The sequence below is a fragment of the Salvelinus namaycush genome, chromosome 10, assembly GCF_016432855.1.
Source record: "Salvelinus namaycush isolate Seneca chromosome 10, SaNama_1.0, whole genome shotgun sequence".
NCBI classification, from domain to species: Eukaryota; Metazoa; Chordata; class Actinopteri; order Salmoniformes; family Salmonidae; genus Salvelinus; species Salvelinus namaycush.
Genome location: NC_052316.1, coordinates 3,203,547 through 3,227,432, shown reverse-complemented (window position 1 = coordinate 3,227,432; position 23,886 = coordinate 3,203,547). Strand labels below are relative to the sequence as shown.

The following is a 23,886-nucleotide window of genomic DNA, read 5'->3' as shown; positions in this document are numbered from 1 at the left end:
AACAATAGTATAGACGTCAAAACTATGAAATAACACATGGAATCATGTAGTAACTAAAAAAGTGTTAAACAAATCAAAATATATATTTGAGATTTTTAAAAGTAGCCACCCTTTGCCTTGATCACAGCTTTGCACACATGGCATTCTTTCAACCAGCTTCACGAGGTAGGCGCCTGGAATGCATTTCAAAGAACAAGTGTGCCTTGTTAATTTGTGAAATGTACTTCTTAATAATGCGTTTCAGCAACGCAGTTGTGTTGTGACAATGTATGGGTGGTATACAGGAGATAGCCATATTATGGTAAGAACTGCTCAGATAAGCAAAGAGAAATGACAGTCCATCATTACTTTAAGACATAAAGGTCAGTCAATCTGAAAAATGTTAAGAACTTTGAAAGTTTCAAGTGCAGTCGCAAAAACCATCAAGCGTTATGATGAAACTGGCTCTCATGAGGACCGCCACAAGAAAGGAAGACCCATAGTTACCTCTGCTGCAGAGGATAAAGTCATTAGTGTTAACTACACCTCAGATTACAGCCCAAATAAATGCTTCACAGAGTTGAAGTAACAGGCACATCTCAACATCAATTGTTCAGAGGAGACTGAATCAGGTGAATCAGGCCTATATGGTCAAATTGCTGCAAAGAAACCACTACTAAAGGACACCAATAATAAGAAGAGACTTGCTCGGGCCAAGAAACACGAGCAATTGACATTAGACCGGTGGCAATCTGTACTTTGGTCTGATGTGTCCAAATTTGAGATTTTTGGTTCCTACCGCCGTGTCATTGTGAGATGCAGAGTAGGTGAACGGATAATCTCTGCATTCCTACCTGGACAAAAGGAACACCTATGTGAGAATGCTATTCATTGACTACAGCTCAGCTTCAACACCATAGTGCCCTCAAAGCTTATCACTAAGCTAAGGACCCTGGAACTAAACACCTCCCTCTGCAACTGGATCCTGAACTTCCTGACGGTCCGCCCCCAGGTGGTAAGGGTTAGTAACAACACATTCGCCACACTGATCCTCAACACGGGGGCCCCTCAGGGGTGCTTGCTCAGTGCCCTCCTGTACTCCCTGCTCACTCATGACTGCACGGCCAGGTATGACTCTAACACCATCGGCATTAAGTTTGCCGATGACACAACAGTGGTAGTCCTGATCAATGACAACGACGAGACAGCCTATAGGGAGGAGGTCAGAGACCTGGCAGTGTTGTGCCAGGACAACAACCTCTCCCCTAACGTAATCAAGACAAAGGAGATGATTGTGGACTACAGCAATAGGAAGACCGAGCATGCTCACATTCTCATCGATGGGGCTGTAGTGGAGCAGGTTGAGAGCTTCAAGTTCCTTGCTGGCCACATCACCAACAAACTAACATTGTCCAAGCACACCAAGACAGTCGTGAAGAGGGCATGACAAAACCTATTCCCCCTCAGGAAACTGAAAAGATTTGGCACTCAAACTCTGATAAGTCAATCTGTTTTCACCATGAAGACAAATGATACATTACGCCATTGCGAACAATCACTCAACTGTGTGGGGAATATGACCACAAAACGGAACTCAAAGACTGCTTAACCCATGATGCGCTAATTGATTCGGGCTTGACAATGATCTCAAAAGTGCTGTGAACCCAGGTAACGTTGGTTAAGAACAGAACGATAAGACAAACTTTGAGGGTTAACTCAGACTACCTCGCCTCTCACAATGCGACTAACGCTAAAAGTATACTTCCAAGATGTTTCGCTTATTCACCCTGTGTATGTTACCAGCCTCAACACTGAACACCTGCTACTCGGAGCAGACTTGATGGATCGTTTGGTTTCTCTGATGGATTGGAAAAACAACCAATTGTGGTCAAAGGTAACCGTGCCGTCTCCACTGACCACACTGTCTTCTCCTAACGCTGGCTGTAACACAGTCATCCACAAGGAGCATCTGTTGACAGGACCCCTTGGGAAAAAGACATTTCGATACCTCTTGGTGCAGAATCTGACTCAAGAAGATATGACGATATCTCGTCACATTCAATCAGCAAACCTGATGGACTATTATTTTCAATATTTTGAGCCAACATTCTCTGTGAGTGAGCAACTTCCCTCCTCCTTGGAGTCATGCGATACCATAGCTAAGATGAACTTCTCTTGTCCTTCAGACACTTCCACAAGCACTGTGGTCGTATCAGGAAACAAAGCATCAACTTTCAGAGTGGACTCTGCTTCCGATGATACGCTTTCTGCTTGGAGTGGGACTGAAACCCCTTACAATAAAACTAACGGTGTCAGTCCCACCACTGACCCGGTGACTCCAACTGGTGAAAAACTGCAATATTGCCGAAAGATATCCTTGTCTCAGTTCGCAGGTGCTGGAACGGTTGCCACATGCAGATGTTGTGGCGAATGGCAGGCCACGTCAGCCACTGAGTGTTTTGAAGCACAAACACTAGGAGATTTGGTAGAAGAGTTACAGCCAATCTACAAAAAATGCGGCTGCTGACAACTCGTACAAAGGGCACAATCTTTTCGTTTGTGCCTCGGACACCAACACCAACCGCTGGTGGGGAGGTCCCGAGACACAAAGGGCGGGATTACTAGTCCAGACTCATGGTAAGCGTCGTCAAGGCCAGTGGGGGGTGGATCGGGGCTATTTGCAGCACTGTACGAGGCCGCCCGATCAGGAAACAAATGAAGTTGTAAACTTCCCCACGAGAACAGAGAGGAGTGGACAAGCCTCTCGACGGGGATAACCTTAGAATACATCTGCCATATCACTGAGGTGTCCCACACTGGTCATAAAAGAAGTCCAGTGGACTTTGCAACTCCCCCAAAAAATGGTAACAATAATCCCTCCTTGCCATGCATAGTCTCAACTACAATGCAACTATTTAAATACTCTAATCATGTGTAGGATAACATTACGGAATAAATTGGTAGCTTAGCTGGTCCCCTTGGATACTAATATCAATGCCAGCAACGGTCAGTCCAGCCACAGTCAGTAAGAAGGTTTGAGACCTAACAATTCGAATTGCCCTTGATAACAGCGACAGAGGAGTTAGTAGTCACTTAGTGGAAGCGAATCTCCAAAACACTCTTCTGATGGTTAACACACATGCTGGTAATAACTTATCATGTAGTTACCAACTTAGGATAGCGCCTTAACACACCACTAAGTAGAATCACCCTAGATATGGGTGGCGCAGTGGTCTAGGGCACTGCATCGCAGTGCTAGCTGCGCCACCAGAGTCTCTGGGTTCTCGCCCAGGCTGGGCTGGGTTCGCGCCCAGGCTCTGTCGCAGCCGGCCGCAACCGGGAGGTCCGTGGGGCGACGCACAATTGGCATAGCGTCGTCCGGGTTAGGGAGGGTTTGGCCGGTAGGGATATCCTTGTCTCAGTATGTAAAATGTATGTATGTATGTAATATGTAAATATGTAAAAAATAATGTATTGAAATGTATGCACTCTACTGTAAGTCGCTCTGGATAAGAGCGTCTGCTAAATGACTTAAATGTAAATATGACAAGATCGTGGACGTATATAGAATAGAGTCCAATTAGATGATTAAGGTGTGGTAACTATGTTTTGTATATCTTTTTGTTTGTTTTATTCTTAATTTCATTTTCATTTTCTTTGACACTTAGGAAGTGATACTGCCACAAACAAGTGCCCCGACGCCGCTCATTTGGGGAAGAAATGTAATACCGTATTGCGTGAGTGTTGTGCATTATTAACGTCTGTCAAAGTTACTGCCTAGATCCACCAGTCTGGACAACTAGACGACCGGTCCGGAACGATGATCCACAACCAGGCCATCCCATGACCATTCTTTTGGTGGGTTGCAACTTGTAGAATCCTTCCAAGATTGAACCCACCAGAGGGGGACTGTCATGACTATTGTGTGAGGATCCGAATAGGTCAGATCAGCTTTGCAATAAATAACTTCAACCAAACCCCCTCTCACCTGCAGAGGGGGGGGGGGGGACTGGTGGGGGTTAACACCTCACACCCTGTTGTAAATCAACAGTCAGCATCTCTCTCCAATGTTTACCAGAGGAATGTGACTTTGTTTCACATACTCCCGACTAAATATTTCTAACATTGAACGAGGGATATGGTCAGAGGCGATCTAAAGAACAATAATTACATTTTGGTTGTTATTTTGTGATGTAAAAAACATGTTTTAAAGGAAATACTAACTTGGAAAGTGTCCATCCCATGCGTTGTGCATGAAACATGAAAAATTATGAAAGTGTTTTTGTGAAGGGTGGGACATGAGTTTAGGAGCCATAAGAGATAATAGTTGTACATAACTTTCTACAAGTGACAAGTCACGCCCCTGAGTGAGGTCAGAGAGCGTGTCAGCCTGACGGAACCGCCCCTCTCGAACAAACTGCATAAATGATGGGTAACGAAATTAACATATCAGACCAGAGAGATGTAGAGCTGCAGCTCATGTTTAAAGTGGTTCGAACTCTGAATCTCAACACGAGGTAGAGACGATAATGTCACCTCTCAGACAATCACTGGTATGGCTGATTAGCTGTCCTAAGTAAAGTATCTAGAAAAGCGAATTTAAGTGGGACCATTCCATTACTCTGTTCAAATCATCATATTACGCTATTCTCATCACCCCACTGGGAACCATTGACACGGCTGGCTAGCCTATCTTCAAAGAAGCATCTTCCAGAGCGAACGGAAGGAGAATCAACTCTGTAGTTCTGTTCAGGACTACATGACAACTACAAACAGTATGAGACTTGTCGGAACCATTTTGGACAATAAGAGCCTTACAAGCATGCCACGAAAAGACCCAACCCCCTTTCCAATGTGGCCCAGTTCTGACAGATATGACCTTTCACGTAAATAAATTAATGATTTCTTACTCCAAGCGGGCGGCGGTTTGTGTGCAAAGTACAGGACTACTATAATTGAGAGTAGTTTCTAAATGTAACAACGTGAAGTGTCTCTGTCTGTTAGCTAGTAAAGAAATAATTATTCCAATTTGTGTAGTACTGAATCATAAGTAAGACTCGGGTTTTAGCAGATACAAGGAGGTTACGACTGTTCTGAATTATGATATGATACGAGGTTATGATTTAATAAGTTGACTGTTTATGAAAACCTTTATAGAGTTATCATCTCACAAATTAAACTCTAAAGAACCGCTTTCGTGGTGCCCCAGATCTTAATGAGTTAATTGTTACATCATTCATTTAATCAGTAACAATAAAATATATTTAGGTTGATTAGATAAATAACAGTCTTCAGATTAATGAAAGTAAAGTCACAACACAATCAATAATATTTCATTTACAATCCATAGAAACTATAAGAATAGAAAGGTTAAAATCTTTAGTGAAACATCACAACACAGTTGAAAAATATATGGTACCTAGATGGAAGGGAATGTGGGTAGCTGAAGGATTAGACAAAAAAAAAAGATAACTGAAGTAAAATATACTTTGTCCATAACATATACAGTGCATTCTGAAAGTATTCGTACCCCTTGATGTTTTCCACATTTGTTACATTACGGCTTTATTCTAAAATTGATTAAATAGTTTTTTTCCTCATCAAGCTACACACAATACCCTATAATGACAAAGCAAAAAATATATTTTTAGTGTGAAAATGTATTAAAAACAGTTATCACATTTACATAAAGTATTCAGACCAATCCTTTAATCAATACTTTGCTGAAGCACCTTTGGCAGCGATTACAGCCTTGAGTCTTCTTGGCTAAATTCTGCCAGATTGGATGGGGAGCGTTGCTGCACAGCTATTTTAAGCTCTCTCCAGAGATGATTGATCGGGTTCAAGTCCGGGCTCTGGCTGGGCCACTCAAGGACATTGAGAGACGTGTCCCGAAGCCACTCCTGTGTTGTCTTGGCTGTGTGCTTAGGGTCGTTGTCCTTTTGGAAGGTGAACCTTTGCTGTGAACCTTTCAGGGTCCAGTCTGAGGTCCTGTGCACACTGGAGCAGGTTTTCATCAAGGATCACTGTACTTTGCTCTGTTCATCTTTGCCTCGATCCTGACTAGTCTCCCAGTCCATACAGCATGATGCTGCCACCACCTTGCTTCACCGTAGGGATGGTGCCAGGTTTCCTCCAGATGTGACGCTTGGCTTTCAGGCCAAAGAGTTCAATCTTGTTTTCATCAGACCAGAGAATCTTGTTTCTCATGGTCTGAGTCCTTTAGGTGCCTTTTTGGCAAACGAAGCGGGCTGTCGTGACTTATACTGAGGAGTGGCTTCCGTCTGGCCACACTACCATAAAGGCCTGATTGGTGGACTGCTGTAGAGATGGTTGTTCTTCTGGAAGGTTATCCCATCTCCACAGAGGAACTTTAGAGCTTTGTCAGTGTGACCATCACGTTCTTGGTCACCTTCCAGACCAAGGCCAATGTGCAAAGCTGTCATCAAGGCAACGTATTTCTATTTGAAGAATCTCAAATATAAAATGTATTTTGATTTGTTTAACACTTTTTATTCTACAATGTAGAAAGTAGTACAAATAAAGAAAAACCCTTGAATGAGTAGGTGTCCAAACTTTTGACTGCTACTGTATATATAAATAATATAAATATAATATATCATAGTTGGTACAGTTTGAATGAGTAATTTGGTGAAATGTTGTACAATTTAAATACTCGAGTGTTAATTGTTTTTTGATAGTGAGTGTCTTTACACAATGGGAGACAAAATTGGTTTTATTCCTATTGACATTAATGTGATGTCATATTTAACCTAAGTTGACTTGTGATTGTCATTTGTTTTTTGTTCTTGAGCTATGTCTGTTTATTTGAAATTTGTGAGAAAATGTGCTTAATCTTGAAAATTCTCAGTAATCTACAGCAGCATTCTATAATTCTATTGGGGTCCAAATGGTTAAATCAGTGGAGTCAATGTTGTGGGCTCTCTAGAAAACAACTTTTTTCCAAACTACTTGTTTAAGGTGAACAAGTGCTTTTTGTATGACATTACATGCAGTCTGTAGATCGGCTATAGCCTGGTTCACAGAGGAGTCAGTACATCACAGTGTCATCAGCATAAAAGTGAAGTTGTTTTTCATTAAGGAACCAATAGCGTTTATATACAATGTGAATAGTCACACGACCTGCTAATACATTACTCTGATTGCAGTAGGTTTGGGAAACTGAATATACTTTTCAGTGTACTGAATGTGTGCTTGTCTCACCTTTTTCCAACCTCTGTCATGTACCCTGAAACAGTCTTCCAGTGAATCTTGGCCTTCAGAGTGGGTTTGGACCCAGGCAGATGTGCGGTGGCAGTTTTCATAGACATCTCATATGACTGACACTCATCTCCCCATCTTACGTGCATCTAACATGAAAAAGAGAACACATGAAGCCATCACATTGAATTAACATGTCATGTTTCTCCAATCCCTATTGAGAGATATCTCTTCCCACCTTGTATCTACACTATTTAGAGTTCGAAAAGGGCTCTGCCGCTCTCCTGATACGAGAACCCTTTTTGGTTCCAGGTAGAACTGTTTTTGGTTCCATGTAGAACCTTCTGGGGAAATATTTCTACATGGAACATAAAAGAGTTCTACCTGGAACCAAAAAATGGTTCTTCAAACGGTTCTCATATGGGGACAGCTGAAGAACCTTTTAGGTTCTAGTTAGTACCTTCTTTTCTTAGATTGTACTGCCTATAACCTTCAGGGTTGGGGGCGGGGGTAACAGATTACATGTAATCTGTAACATGTAAGGATTACAAAAAATGTTAACTGTAATCTGTTACGTTACCAGCAAAAATATTGTAATCAGATTACAGATACTTTTGAAAAACTAGATTACTTCGATGATCACTTTTAAATTCAGAAATTATGTTTGCAAAAACATATTTGTCACTTCTGTGTTTTTTAAATTGACATTCAAATGTACATTTGTTCCACCTGAGTGTCTGACCACAAGTCCGAGACCACTATGATGACACACCAAATGTGTTTGATGGATCGCGGGAAAAGAGCAGGAATAGACTTTTGTAGTCTACAGTCCAAGCTATGTCTTCCAATGGTGTGACTACTGCCGGCATACAAAGATTATCCAACTTGAACAAACGCTTGGAGGTAAGGATAACAGCAGTGTTGTAGTCTATGGCGAAACGGATATCAATTATTATTGATATCTACATAGCACATTGATGTGAATCACACTGCTGCTCTCTCATTTAGCTATTTGCGCCTTACGGATTGTGGTTGTTGTGGATGGCTGTTCACAAATGTAAATATGCATGTGAACCAAATAATGGTTGAATTCAAGAAGTTAAATTTGCACAACAATCACTGTTTTTGAAACCAGTGGACAGCCAGTGAAATATGCACTCTTAGAACAGCTACATAGTGTGGATCCAAGCCTATGAGCAATAAAATGCCCACCTTTATTCCAATCTAATTCATACTGATAAGAAAAGAAAATACATAGGCCTAATGGACACATGCTCAAATTCGTACACTTTTGATAGACTTAAAGGGGCAATATGTAGTTGCTACATCCATTTTTGGACTAATACATTATATGTACAATAATATATATATATATATATATATATATATATATATATATATACATTGATTCTTGACGAATAAAACTTGTAAATGCCTCATGAGCTTAGTTCAACTGTCACACTCCATAAGAACCCAACATAAGCTTGTTTTCCTCCCTTGTTTGTAAACATTGTAAATGTAAACAAACAAGGTATATATATATTTTTTTATTTCACCTTTATTTAACCAGGTAGGCTAGTTGAGAACAAGTTCTCATTTACAACTGCGACCTGGCCAAGATGAAGCAAAGCAGTGCGACACAAACAACAACATAGTTACACATGGAATAAAACATACAGTCAATAACACAATAGAAAAAAAGTCTATAAACAGTGTGTGCAAATGAGGTAAGACAAGGGAGGTACGGCAATAAATAGGCCATAGCGTCGAAATAATTACAATTGAGCAATTAAACACTGGAGTGAAAAATGTGCAGAAGATGAATGTGCGAGTAGAGATATTGGGGTGCAAAGGAGCAAAAAATAAAAAATAACAGTATGGAGATGAGGTAGTTGGATGGGCTATTTAGAGATGGGCTATGTACAGGTGCAGTGATCTGTGAGCTGCCCTGACAGCTGGTGCTTAAAGTTAGTGTGGGAGATATAAGTCTCCAGCTTCAGTAATTTTTTTCAGTTCGTTCCAGTCATTGGCAGCAGAGAACTGGAAGGAAAGGCGGCCAAAGGAGGAATTGGCTTTGGGGGTGACCAGTGAAATATACCTGCTGGACCGCGTGCTACGGGTGGGTGCTACTATGGTGACCAGTAAGCTGAGATAAGATGGGGCTTTACCTAGCAAAGACTTATAGATAACCTGGAGCCAGTGGGTTTGGTGACGAATATGAAGCGAGGGCAAGCCAACGAGAGCATAGAGGTTGCAGTGCTGGGTAGTATATGGGGCTTTGGTGACAAAACGGATGGCACTGTGAGTAGAGTGTTGGAGGCTATTTTGTAAATGACATCGCCGAAGTCGAGGATCGGTAGGATAGTTAGTTTTACGAGGGTATGTTTGGCAGCATGAGTGAAGGAGGCTTTGTTGCGAAATAGGAAGCAGATTCTAGATTTAATTTTGGATTGTAGATACTTAATGTGAGTCTGGAAGTAGAGTTTACAGTCTAACCAGACACCTGGGCATTTGTAGATGTCCACATGTTCTAAGTCAGAACCGTCCAGACTAGTGATGCAGGACGGGCGGGCAGGTGCTGGTAGCGATCGGTTGAAAAGCATGCATTTAGTTTTACTTGTATATAAGAGCAGTTGGAGGACACGGAAGGAAAGTTGTATGGTATTGAAGCTCATCTGGAGGTTAGTTAACAGTGTACAAAGAAGGGCCAGAAGTACACAGAACGGTATCGTCTGCGTAGAGGTGGATCAGAGAATCACCAGCAGCAAGAGTGACATCATTGATGTATACAGAGAAAAGAGTCGGCCCGAGAATTGAACCCTGTGGCACCCCCATAGAGACTGCCAGAGGTCTGGACAACAGGCCCTCCGATTTGACACACTGAACTCTGTCTTAGAAGTAGTTGGTGAACCAGGCGAGGCAGTCATTTGAGAAACCAAGACTGTTGAGTCTGCCGATAAGAATGTGGTGATTGACAGAGTCGAAAGCCTTGGCCAGGTCGATGAAGACGGTTGCACAGTACTGTCTTTTATCGATGGTGATTGTGATATCGTTTAGGTCCTTTAGCGTGGCTGAGGTGCACCCATGACCAGCTCGGGAGCCAGATTGCATAGCGGAGAAGGTATGGTGGGATTCGAAATGGTCGGTGATCTGGTTTTTAACCTGGCTTTCGAAGACCTTAGAAAGGCAGGGTAGGATAGATATAGGTTTGTAACAGTTTGGGTCTAGAGTGTCTCCCACTTTGAAGAGGGGGATGACTGCGGTGGCTTTTCTATCTTTGGGGATCTCAGACGATACGAAAGAGAGGTTGAACAGGCTAGTAATAGGGGTTGCAATGTTTTTGGCTGATAATTTTAGAAAGAGAGGATCCAGATTGTCTAGCCCTGCTGATTTGTAAGAGTCCAGATTTTGCAGCTCTTTCAGAACATAAGCTATCTGGATTTGGGTGCTGGAGAAATGGGGGAGGCTTGGGCAAGTTGCTGTGGGGGGTGCAGGGCAGTTGACCAGGGTAGGGGTAGCCAGGTGGAAAGCATGGCCAGCCGTAGAAAAATGCTTATTGAAATGTTCAATTATCGTGGATTTATCGGTGGTGACGGTGTTTCCTAAACTCAGTGCAGTGGGCAGCTGGGAGGAGGTGCTCTTATGCTCCATGGACTTTACAGTGTCCCAGAACTTTTTGGAGATTGTGCTGCACGATGCAAATTTAAACTGCCTAAATTTAAGCATCAGCTGTCAGAGCAGTTTACCGATCACTGTACCTGTACACAGCCAATCTGTAAATAGCACACCCAACTACCTCATCCCCATATTGTTATTTATCCTCTTGTTCTTTTGCAGCCCAGTATCTCTACTTGCACTACTCTTCTACATTTGCACACACTGTACATAGATTTTTCTATTGTGTTATTTACATGTAACTCTGTGTTGTTGTTTTTGTCGCACTGCTTTACTTTATCTTGGTCAGGTTGCATTTGTAAATGAGAACTTGTTCTCAACTGGCTTACCTGGTTAAATAAATGTGAAATAAAAAAATATGAACAATTTGGCTAATCTATCAAGGAGCATATCATTTATTGGAATGACTGGAATTCTGATAGACTTTGGTTTTCAATGTAAAGATATAATTTAAACGTGTAGTTTATATGTAGTAGAAAGCGATGGGTTAGAATAAGCCTACATTACCAACCCGTAAAGTAATATTTAACTTCCATGTATTGCCAGCTATGTAAACTTTAACATTGATTTATCCTGCAATAGATGTTGTTCAATTGGTAGCATACATTTTTGTCTTCTTCTAATGTTTCTTACGGGGAAAGTAATCTCAAATTAACTCAATGTAATCAGATTACGTTACCGAGTTTGAGTAATCAAAAAGTTAAGTTACTGATTACAATTTTGGACTGTTAACTAGTAACAGAGTACATTTAGAAGGTAACCTACCCAACCCTGATTACCTTTAGCTGCTCCTGCCGGACCTTATCCACATTAGCATCTGTGCACAACTTCCAGTTGGCATCCTCCCCAACCTGAGACACGATCAACTGGGTGTTGTCCATCTGGGCAGCAGGAGTGTAGTAAGCAGCTGCTTCGTAACCCTCTGGCTTTGTCTTGCCACTCATGGCCAGAACCTTGATGGTGAACAATGGTTCAGGATTGGCATTCCAAGCCTGAGGAGGAGTACAAGAAGGCACAAAGGTCTTTATACCACCATCACTGTTTTGTAAACACAACTAGGTTTCAGAGTGAAATACATAATACTGTCGCCATGTCTGAAATAATGCAGACAGTAATGAAACTGTCTTTGAATATTTATTGAGATTGAATACACCCCCCCTTAAAACAACAACCACAACAAAAAGTTACAGTAGTCAGTGGTGCACTTCAGCCATAGCCCTACCTCAGAAGCAGAAGCTTCTTTGGCTTTGAAGCTTGCTTGATGAGACGTTCTGCTGCTTGAGGAACCAGAGGAGAGATGGAAACTATTGGTTGCGTCCTGCAAACACAAAAATAGAGTAGAAATGGTCACATACTGTATGAACTTAGCAATGCATGTGTGCAGATCATGACAGTACAACCATGACCAAGTACCTTGGAAAGCCTCCGCAGGGTGTCAAGCAGGTGGCGGACACTAACTGGGTCCTTGGTTGGGCTGGCGTTCATCTCAATGTGAATCTTGTCAACAGGTTTGTTGGACTGGACTGATAATGAAAGAGAGGAATTCGATTATATAGTCACACTTATGAAATCTAATGAGGATTGTTTTTTAAAATGGAATTCCATTTTCTTTTCAAATGTTTTTTGCTTTATTGTGAAAGAATGAAAGGCAAAGATAGATTAGAGGGATGTATAGAATAGGTCCAGTTAAGTAAGGTGTAAGCAAGGACTGAACCCTGCCACAGGGCTGATGTGCCGTCCGGGGTCGGCAGCACTACCACTGGACCAGTTCCTGGCACATCCAATAAGGCTTAATAAATGACAGTCCAAAACAATGTACAAGAAAAGGCATATTATGTCATACTTTATACTTGTATATGCTGTTACCTGGTTGAATTGTATATGCAAAGTTGGTGTATCCCAAGAAGTAGTAAAGGGGGTATTCATCAATGTAGTGTGATCTCGTTGCCTCTGACTCAACACAGAAAGCTGCCCCATAGATGTTAGCCTCTGCACACACCTTTACTTGTGGATGGTAAGTGTCAAATTTGACAATCTATTTAGCAAAAAAGAAAGCATATTAGGAGTGCACACATATCTATCTTACTTTGCGTGTAATAATCTTTGCCTTGGAGAGTGGTTGTACCTTTTGTCCAGAGGTCAAATAGCTTTGCTTAGGTGGCTCTATATCCTCATTAGCCTCAATAGAGTCAGGCATCATTGGGGTCATTTTAGCAAGTGATGGCTCCTCAATATTCCTTGAGACCGCATATACGTCAAACCTATTGTAACAAAAAGAAATCTAGCATCTGTTAAATTACTATCCATTTCGACACGTAAAATATTGTTTTTGACAGGTGTAATGAAATGTGAGAAACATACTTGACTGAGAAAAGCTTAGTCTCCTCTTTGCAAGCAGGAAGGTCAATTTCAAATGTATTTTGTTTGATGTTCATTTTCATGCTGATTTCCCATGGCATGGCAACTACTGTTTTACTCTTCAGTTCCACACCACACTGGAAAATGTCAGTGTTTATCCCATGGAAGACAAATTGGTCCTTGGAGAAACTGCAGCAAAATTACATATAAAACACAATCAGTTATACAGTGAGGGAAAAAAGTATTTGATCCACTGCTGATTTTGTACGTTTGCCCACTGACAAAGAAATGATCAGTCTATAATTTTAATGGTAGGTTCATTTGAACAGTGAGAGACAGAATGGCAACAAAAAATCCAGAAAAACGCATGTCAAAAATGTTCTAAATTTATTTGCATTTTAATGAGGGAAATAAGTATTTGACCCCTCTCAATGAGAAAGATTTCTGACTCCCAGGTGTCTTTTATACAGGTAACGAGCTGAGATTAGGAGCACACTCTTAAAGGGAGTGCTCCTAATCTCAGTTTGTTACCTGTATAAAAGACACCTGTCCACAGAAGCAATCAATCAATCAGAATCCAAACTCTCCACCATGGCCAAGACCAAAGAGCTCTCCAAGGATGTCAGGGACAAGATTGTAGACCTACACAAGGCTAGAATGGGCTACAAGACCATCGCCAAGCAGCTTGGTGAGAAGGTGACAACAGTTGGTGCGATTATTCACAAATGGAAGAAACACAAAAGAACTGTCAATCTCCCTCTGCCTGGGGCTCCATGCAATATCTCACCTTGTGGAGTTGCAATGATCATGAGAAAGGTGAGGAATCAGCCCAGAACTACACGGGAGGATCTTGTCAATGATCTCAAGGCTGCTGGGACCATAGTCACCAAGAAAACAATTGGGAACACACTACGCCGTGAAGGACTGAAATCCTGCAGCGCCCGCAAGGTCCCCCTGCTCAAGAAAGCACATATACATGCCCGTCTGAAGTTTGCCAATGAACATCTGAATGATTCAGAGGACAACTGGGTGAAAGTGTTGTGGTCAGATGAGACCAAAATGGAGCTCTTTGGCATCAACTCAACTCGCCGTGTTTGGAGGAGGAGGAATGCTGCCTATGACCCCAAGAACACCATCCCCACCGTCAAACATGGAGGTGGAAACATTATGCTTTGGGGGTGTTTTTCTGCTAAGGGGACTGGACAACTTCACCGCATCAAAGGGACGATGGACGGGGCCATGTACCATCAAATCTTGGGTGAGAACCTCCTTCCCTCAGCCTGGGCATTGAAAATGGGTCGTGGATGGGTATTCCAGCATGGCAATGACCCAAAACACACGGCCAAGGCAACAAAGGAGTGGCTCAAGAAGCACATTAAGGTCCTGGAGTGGCCTAGCCAGTCTCCAGACCTTAATCCCATAGAAAATCTGTGGAGGGAGCTGAATGTTCGAGTTGCCAAACATCAGCCTCGAAACCTTAATGACTTGGAAAAGATCTGCAAAGAGGAGTGGGACAAAATCCCTCCTGAGATGTGTGCAAACCTGGTGGCCAACTACAAGAAACATCTGACCTCTGTGATTGCCAACAAGGGTTTTGCCACCAAGTAATAAGTCATGTTTTGCAGAGGGGTCAAATACTTATTTCCCTCATTAAAATGAAAATCAATTTAGACAATTTTTGACATGCGTTTTTCTGAATTTTTGTTGTTATTCTGTCTCTCACTGTTCAAATAAACCTACCATTAAAATTATAGACTGATCATTTTTTGTCGGTGGGAAAACGTACAAAATCAGCAGGGGATCAAATACTTTTTTCCCCTCACTGTAATAGCATTGAACAATAATTGAGCCCTGAAGCCATTGATCTGGGAGGGTTCCTCATAGTATTGTTCTTCTCATAATATGATGCAAAATATTGAATAAATACTTGCCGAGGCCTGGGGTGGTCAAGCTGTGTAAGCCGCTGCCCTCAGTGCCTCCCGATCACACTTACTTGGTAGTGCAGCAAGCAACCCACTACTCTAGCACTACCTCTCTTTTCTCACAATCCTTTACAAGAAACATACAAATATGCAAGGACTTTGACTGCCCCAGCTACCAAAACATAAATACATATATTACCCAGCAAATCCATCAGTCACTAGTGAAACATCTGAGGTCAACAATTGTCCCAGGCGATCAGTCAGTGGTGGGCTGATTGCAGCCTCAGCTACATAAGAGAAAATGTTTGCGTTTTATTGATTATGTATATATTTATTTAAAAAATGGTATTCTGCTTTGGAATTAAAATGGCCTTGGTATTCAATGTTTACCATTGACGGTAATGGTTGTTACTGTGTTATAATATTTGCTGATTTCCAGTGGGAGACCGAGGGAGGTGGCTTGGATGTAACGGGTCTCAAACATAAGGAAGGCCTTGGTCCAGTGCCATGACATCCCCTTCTGAAGATTTTCAATCATTCTCCAGACTGGGCTCTTTTTGCCTGCAGATGGACTGACAGTCTGCATGGAGATACCGTGGCAGAAGAGCACAGTGTGTAACAGCTTATGGAGACCACAGGAAATGTGTATCATGAGGTTTTGTTATTGCCCAGAGTGGATAGAGAGGGACATGATGTTATACTGAGTAACATGCAATACTTGATTGACTGTAGAAATCTCACCTTGATAATACTCTGAATTAAGTCCTTGTTCAAATCCGCGAAGAAGAACTCTTGACCAAAGATTCGTGTATAGGCAGACAAAAGAGGCTTATCCTCGGGCAATGTCTGCCAATCTTGCAGCTGAAAGAAGATGATTCAATAGAACAAAGTTTAGTTTGAAGGAATGATACAGTACATTTGAGGGCACTTTTTTAGTGCCCTCAACAGTGCAGTATGCGTTTTGAAAAGTCATGAACTCACCACTTTGAATATGGCCTCGAAGTCAGTGTAGCTGAGATGGCCGTTAACTTGAATGTTCTGTCTAAACAGTTCCTTAATTCCATCAGCACGGAAACCAAGCTTTATGACACAAACAATAGTCAAATAATGTTTTACTTCAGCATGAAACAGAACAAGTACAAAACAATTAATATGAACATTACCTCCACAAGTTGTAATATTTTGCCAATGAAATGGAATTTCCCTTTAGTCACTATTTCTGTTGGGATGTAGCTTGCAGCATTTTTCAGCATGAAGATCTCAGTGGCTGTACCAATCAAGAAGTCGTCTGGATATTCAAGAGATATGTGATCAGTCAATGTTTTTTGCTGATGAGCGAAGAAAACAGTTTCCTCAGCCTTTCATATACTGTATGTTCTCAAAGTAAACCCATGCCGCTTACAGGTCCTTTGAACTTACCATTAAACCAATCTAGGCGCATAGCTTTGCTGTAGTGGTAACTGACACGACCAAATTTAGGGGCCAGGATTTTCTCAGCGACATTGCAGGCTGTTGAGCTTTAACAAAGATAACAAAACAGCCATAGTTGAAATGCATAATCAGAAGCATTGACAGAACAAATGTCACTCTTCCCAGATAAAAACACTCACAGGAAGTGGTTGTCCGGAGTGCTTGATTTGGCAATGCTCCTAATGAGAGAGTAAGAAAAGCTAGCCACATGCATGTCAGCCTCCTCCAATAGGAATTCAGTCACTGTAGACACCAAAGCCAAAGGTGGCTTAGTTTCAAACAGGATCATACATGCCAACATACGGATCTCAGTGGGAAGGTGCCTCTGCACAAACAGGCTCACTGTGATGTCCTGGACCTGAAAGCACATACGTAAGACATACAGTAGCTAAAGTCATATTATCAAAGAGATTAGACTGGGACTAATACAAAATCCGACTGTATGTCAACTGGTTATCATTTCATCTGATATAAAGTCAATTTAGTAAATCAATAGATACTCAGTTGCATATTTGTCAATGAGGTATTTAATTAATTTTCACTTTGGGAATTGACTTGATATCCTAATGTGAGTGTGAGTATGTCGAAATGTTAATGACACCAATTCAACTCTGACACCAGAACCACAATATCTATGACGCACTTCCTAAATATTATCACCTTTTTCTTTTCTTGTTTGTATTCTGAATTCAGCGTTTAGTTGTGAATGTGTACACAATGAAATAAACCAAACTACTGCTACTACTAACGCTGTGGGGGTCTCTGACTGCCAGGTGTCTCAGAGACTGCACGGCTGCACTTAGCACACGGGCTGGGAGGGTCACAGGAGTGGCAGACACTCCGGGGAGGAAGCGCCTGATGGTCTTAATGCTGGAGGGGTGGCCAGCATTCCCAATGGCCTTCAGGGCTAGCAACATGTCCAGTTCACTGTTTCTCTTCAGGCCATCGATCACCATGTCCAACAGGGGCTGTTTGAGACAGACGTGTCACATCTTGAATTCTCTAATCCGCAGTGATTTGCAGCTAATATCTATACAGAATGAGTCTGAACAACAGCAACGCTACACAAGATTAACGCAGCAGTAGTTATAACATTCACAATTCCATCTTCTGTCATATAACCAGAATAAACTGGAACATAGCTTATGCATTTGGTTTCTTTACCAGTAAGTAATGCAATGGTAATGTAGCCTATTACCTGAACAACTGCCACCGGGCAAGACGGACCATACTCATAGGTACAGTACCTGTAGACCAGTGATCCATAGGACAGCACCACAGTGTTCCACAGCATTGGGTGGGACTTACTGAAGGGCATGGACAGAAACTCCTACAGAGGGACGATTGATAGATTATGAATCACTCTGAACACATCACATCGACCACATGATTTTGTCATCTAGTGTAAAAAAAAAAGTTAAATGGTCCATAAGCCCATGTAGGGACAATGTACTCTTTGTCTTTCTACCGTATAACAATACCTCCTGTAATATAGTGAACATTATGCCAAAATCCAGTCTGTGTATTAGTACGGTGGGATTCCAGTTCCATGTTTTACAGTAGCCAGACAGTGGGAGTGATATGCCATGTGAACTATGTAATACCAGCATACGTAAAAGTTAAACTAAAGTATACGAATGCCCCAACCTCAGTTCTTATAAACATATGCAATTTAAATAACTGTATGTTACACCTCCAACCAAGACAATCACCTTGGCCATCTCCAGCAAGTCAGTCTCTGCTGCTAAATGATTAAAAGCGATCAGAAGTGTTTGTCCAGCCTCGTTGGCTGATACATCACCGGCTTGGAATCTGTTCTTCAGGAATTTGAGAACTCTTGCGTCTGCAACTTCAACAATCGTGTCCAAAAGCCATCGTCTGACAAGAGAGAAGGATGACAATAAAAAAAACTCACATTGTAGGAAACATAGGCAATCCTTTGATATATTACACTTAACATAGAAATGTTTACAATGGAAACCATAGAATGTTTAAATTAATATAAAAATGTGCCTATATCTACACACTACCGTTCAAAAGTTTGGGGCGACTTAGAAATGTCCTTGTTTGAAAAACATTTGTTTTTGTTTAAAATAACATCAAATTGATCAGAAATAAAGTGTAGACATTGTTAATGTTGTAAATGATTATTGTAACTGGGAACGGTACATTTTTAATGGAATATCTACATAGGCGTACAGAGGCCCATTATCAGCAACCATCACTCCTGTGTTCCAATGGCACGTTGTGTCAGCTAATCCAAGTGTATCATTTTAAAAGGCTAGTTGATCATTAGAAAACCCTTTTGCTATTATGTTAGCACAGCTGAAAACTGTTGTTCTGATTAAAGAAGCAATTAAACTGGCCTTATTTAGACTAGTTGAGTATCTGGAGCATCAGCATTTGTGGGTTTGATTACAGGCTGAAAATGGCCAGAAGCAAAGACCTTTCTTCTGAAACTCGTCAGTCTATTCTTGTTCTGAGAAACAAAGGCTAGTCCATGCGAGAAATTGCCAAGAAACTGAAGATCTCGTACAACGCTGTGTACTACCCCCTTCACAGAACAAAGCAAACTGGCTCAAACCAGAACTGAAAGAGCAGTGGGAGGCCCCGGGTGCACAACTGAGCGGGAGGACAAGTACATTACGGTGTCTAGTTTGAGAAACAGACACCTCACAAGTCCTTAACTGGCAGCTTCATTAAATAGTACCCGCAAAACACCAGTCTCAACGTCAACAGCAAAGAGGCAACTCCGGGATGCTGGCCTTCTAGGCAGAGTTGCAAAGAAAAAGCCATGGCTCAGACTGGCCAATAAAAATAAAAGATTGAGATGGGCAAAAGAACACAGACACTGGACAGAGGAACTCTGCCTAGAAGGCCAGCATCCCAGAGTTCCAGCTACAATAGTCATTTACAACATTAACAATGTCTACACTGTATTTCTGATCAATTTGATGTCATTTTAATGGACAAAAAAACAAGGACATTTCTAGGTGACCCCAAACTTTTGAACGGTAGTGTCATAAATATGATTATACATTTAATAAACATGAATATGCACCTGTGTTCATCATTCCCTGAGAGCTGTTTCCACAGAACCTCGTGGTTTTCTAGCGATGTCACACGCAGGAGTTGGTAAAGAAAAACAACATCCTCACTTGTTGTACTGTCTGTCTGGTAGATGTTCGCTTGGGCCAAACGTTTGATCATGTCTGCAATCTGTGAACAACAATGTGGTTGCATGTGTTTGTGGCATATCACATGTTAGCAGTAAATAATCATGAGCCATAAACATCTTCATGACAGGGTGAGGGGGAAAAAAACATTTTCGAGCAAGTTTTGAGTATTATTGATACGCTGTTCTTTACCTTGGGCACTGGATCATCCAACTTCTTCATCAAAATGGGGATTTGGGCCAACGCTTTCACAAACTTGTAAACCAGATTCCCTCGGCTAATCATGGGACCAACAGTAGGGGTCACCACTGTGTCAGTTACCCTGAGCAGCACAAGCTCTTTCCTAAAGGAGAGTCAACACGAATAGCACCTTACACATACACATTTTGGCAGGTAATTGGTCATCCTGGTTTGTTCCTCACTGTAGCCCCAAGACCTCTTCGGTGCATTTCATCTAAGGCTGTGTTTACAGGCAGCCAAATTCTCATCTTTTTTTATCACTAATTTGTCTTTTGACCAATAAGATCAGCTCTTTTGCCAATAATCGGGCAAGAAAACTGAATTGGGCTGCCTGTGTAATTGCAGCCCTATAACTCACGTCTGGACATCTCCTTCTGGACATTCCTTCACATAACTTAGTGTTAGGCTGTGTTTTCACTAAGGAAGCCCAATTGTTATTGTTTGCTTAATTATTGGCAAAAGATCTTATTGGTCAAAAGACCAATTAGTGGATTTCATCAATTATCAGAGTTGGGCTGCCTGTGTAAACGCATCCTTAGTGTGTACATGGCAAATAAACCACTTTCACCTATTATTCTGTATGTTGGTGTTTAGTCATTACGCCTCTAACCGTGGGATCTCTTTCGAGTCCTCCAACTACCAGGTGGTTCTCATTTTCAGACACCCAATTTTATATAGTGAAATGAAAGAAAACAATGAAATTTGTCATACATGGCTTGCAGTTTGGAGTTCCCCCCTTTCACGTTGAATGGGGAGAAATGCTGGCGCTCCAAGGCATGAGCCTTCTTGATCAGGCCTCCGTCAACTGTTGGTTTCACTGTGTAGACATATCTCACTGTTGAAATGACAGAGTCACCTCTCTAGATGACGTGAAAGAATACAAAAATGATTGAAAGTGAGTGACTGTTAAAGTATACAATTTACCTCGATGGTCTCTGTAGTATTGGCACTGTATACTCATTTAAATAGAATTGTGCATGTTGACATATAGGTTTATGGATTGGAAAGACAAACCTCTTTGGAAAGTTTGTTGTCGACAGCAAGTGCCATTCCTCTGTAAATGGCTGCCTTTTTTTTGCAGTTATTAATGTCAACAATTTGGGTGACTGACAATTCTTGGGAGTTGGCATCCTCCTCATTGGCATAGGTACTCTGGCACAATCCATGGATCCCAACCTGATAACAAATACGTAGAATAAACCTCACATTAACAGTGCTCTCTGCAATTTCTTTACAGATGAAAATGCAATATAACGTAAGCATTGTTTATGTAAAACCTGTTTTAGTTACCTCCTCCAGCTCATACACTCTTTGGGTGGTCTTGACTGTGACTTGGAAAAACCCAAGTATGCCTCTCACAATATTGACGATGGTGTCAGATACTTCAGCAGAGGTGCGAATGTCACCAACCCGTCCCTTGGCGTACTCGAACATGAAGGGTTTGCTGAGCTCGGCAGCAATCCGTTTGGTAAGCTTTGGTGACGTAACAAATGCATTCTTCCCTGGGATGCCATTGAACTCCTCGAAGTTCAAGTTTGAAACCTTAAAACAAGAAAATATAATTGGATCACCAGGTAGAATGAATTGTTTATTTACGATTAAATAAAACATTGTCAAATGAGTTTGTTTAAATTCTCAGGATATTGACACATTTTATGTTCATCAAAAGAAATGTAGATCCTTAAAATAACACATGCAGTATATTTCGCTTCTGAAAATGAGGTAAAGGCCTATGAAGTACCTTGAATTGGTAATTTTAATTGAATGCATACCCGGAGAAGGAATTTTTGTGCAGACACACCAATGATCTTGACTTTGCACATGAGTCTCACGCCAGACTCTGCAAGGTTTGGCATGCCACGCCCAATATTCACCATTCCCTCATATTTGTACTCATAGGTTTTCTTAGGGTTCAAGCCAGGCTCTACAATACATCATTGATATAGAATTATTCATGAAAACATGCTCATTTGAATGTAGCGTTAGTTTTAAATGATACATTTCAAATCACTTGATAAAGAACTCACCATAACTGATATGGTCACATGCTGAAATGAAAAAATGAAAAAAAAGATTCAAAAAGTGTCATAATTAGCTAATTAAAAATTATTTTCATATTTTTAACACACTTACCGGCCAAGGCCACAAGGTGACAAAGAAAGAACCACCACATGGTTAAATCCAGGAGTGGGATCCTGCAGCTCAGCGTTTCCTTTTATATGCAATGCTATGTTCACAATGACTATACGAGTACATGACCCAGTGTCTGCACAGCACATCTTTGGCAACAATGAGGGACATAAAGTAACAAGGGGGCAAAGGTGTGTCAGATGAGTGTAACCAGTGACATTGACAGTGGTCAGTATGACATGCAAAAGGAGGACATTTCAGGAAAAATAAACAGTGACCTAAAATGGACACTAATAATCAGTGCTTTGTGAAACTCACATATTGTATATTACAAAGAATTGTTTAAAATTCAACGTCTTTGACCTTATTTGAATGCACAAAGTGTGCTGCTTGCACAAATAATATATTCACAGAATGTACACAACATTAGGAACACCTGTGCTTTCCATGACATAGACTAACCAGGTGAAAGCTATGATCCCTTATTGGTATTAATTCCAATTCAATCAGTGTAATGAAGGGGAGGAAACAGGTTAAAGAAGGCTTTTTAAGCCTTGATAAAATTGAGACATGGCTTGTGTGCAATTCAGAGGGTGAATGGGTAAGACTAAATATTTAAGTGCATTTGAACAGGGTATGCTAGTAGATGCCAGGTGCAGCGTTGTTTCACGCTCAACAGTTTCCTCTGTGTATCAAGAATGGTCCACCATCCAAAAGACATCCAGACAATTTCAGGCCAGTTGTCGAAAACGGGTCATTGATGAAAGAGGATAAAGGACTCTTGACACAAATTTTCCAGAGCAACTGACAGTCAAAATCAAATCAAATCAAATTATATTTGTCACATGCACCAAATACAACAAGTGTAGACCTTACATGCTTACATGAAATGCTTACTCACAAGCCCTTAATCAACAGTGCAGTTCAAGAAGAGTTAAGAAAATATTTACCAAATAAACTAAAGTAAAAAAAAAAGTAAAATAACAATAATGAGGCTATAAACAAGGGGTACCGGTACCGAGTCAATGTGCGGGGGTACAGGTTAGTCGAGGTAATTTATACATGTAGGTGGGGGTGAAGTGACTATGCGTACATAACAAACAGCGAGTAGCAGCAGTGTACATAACACATGGAGGGGGGTTCAATGTAAATAGTCCAGTGGCCACTTGATTAATTGTTCAGCAGTCTTATATCTTGGGGGTAGAAGCTATTAAGAGCCTTTTGGTCCAAGACTTGGCACTCTGGTACCACTTGCTGTGTGGTAGCAGAGCCGTACGCACTACCTTCTGTAACGCCTTATGGTCAGATGCCGAGCAGTTGCCATACCAGGCAGTGATGCAACCGGTCAGGATGCTCTCGATGGTGCAGCTGTATAACGTTTTGAGGATCTGGGGACCTATGCAAAATCTTTTCAGTGTCCTGAGGTGGTGGTGTCGTGCTCTCTTCACGACTGTCTTGGTGTGTTTCAACCGTGATCGTTTGTTGGAGATGTGGACACGAAGGAACACCACCCCTCCTTTTCCTGTAGTCCACGATAAGCCCCTTTGTCTTGCTCACATTGAGGAAGAGGTTGTTGTCCTGGCACCACACTGCCAGGTCTCTGACCTCCTCCCTATAGGCTGTCTCATCATTGTCGGTGATCAGGCTTACCACTGTTCTGTCGTCAGCCAACTTAATGATGGTATTGGAGTCGTGTTTGGCCACGCAGTCATGGG

At 41.5% G+C, this 23,886-nt stretch overlaps 1 protein-coding gene across 5 annotated transcripts in view; it reads right to left on the bottom strand.

The window, feature by feature from the left end:
* The window catches only part of vtg3 (vitellogenin 3, phosvitinless), a 34,281-nt gene extending 11,991 nt beyond the window's left edge, over positions 1-22,290 (bottom strand). For all 5 annotated transcript variants that reach the window (XM_039002063.1, XM_039002062.1, XM_039002061.1 and 2 more), the window contains exons 1-25: positions 22,175-22,290; positions 22,069-22,089; positions 21,814-21,965; positions 21,332-21,583; positions 21,056-21,217; positions 20,753-20,901; positions 19,994-20,144; positions 19,687-19,844; positions 18,338-18,503; positions 17,824-17,955; positions 17,375-17,593; positions 16,766-16,983; positions 16,575-16,672; positions 16,319-16,443; positions 16,137-16,235; positions 15,897-16,016; positions 15,546-15,735; positions 15,355-15,442; positions 13,237-13,422; positions 13,001-13,136; positions 12,742-12,910; positions 12,289-12,398; positions 12,098-12,193; positions 11,655-11,867; positions 7,204-7,349 (exon numbers count right to left, since the gene is read on the bottom strand). In XM_039002063.1, the coding sequence (XP_038857991.1) occupies positions 7,204-7,349; positions 11,655-11,867; positions 12,098-12,193; positions 12,289-12,398; positions 12,742-12,910; positions 13,001-13,136; positions 13,237-13,422; positions 15,355-15,442; positions 15,546-15,735; positions 15,897-16,016; positions 16,137-16,235; positions 16,319-16,443; positions 16,575-16,672; positions 16,766-16,983; positions 17,375-17,593; positions 17,824-17,955; positions 18,338-18,503; positions 19,687-19,844; positions 19,994-20,144; positions 20,753-20,901; positions 21,056-21,217; positions 21,332-21,583; positions 21,814-21,965; positions 22,069-22,089; positions 22,175-22,214 (3,596 nt within the window). In that variant the 5' untranslated portion in view covers positions 22,215-22,290. The remainder of the gene's footprint in view (positions 1-7,203; positions 7,350-11,654; positions 11,868-12,097; positions 12,194-12,288; positions 12,399-12,741; positions 12,911-13,000; positions 13,137-13,236; positions 13,423-15,354; positions 15,443-15,545; positions 15,736-15,896; positions 16,017-16,136; positions 16,236-16,318; positions 16,444-16,574; positions 16,673-16,765; positions 16,984-17,374; positions 17,594-17,823; positions 17,956-18,337; positions 18,504-19,686; positions 19,845-19,993; positions 20,145-20,752; positions 20,902-21,055; positions 21,218-21,331; positions 21,584-21,813; positions 21,966-22,068; positions 22,090-22,174) is intronic.
* Positions 22,291-23,886: the final 1,596 nt, after the last annotated feature.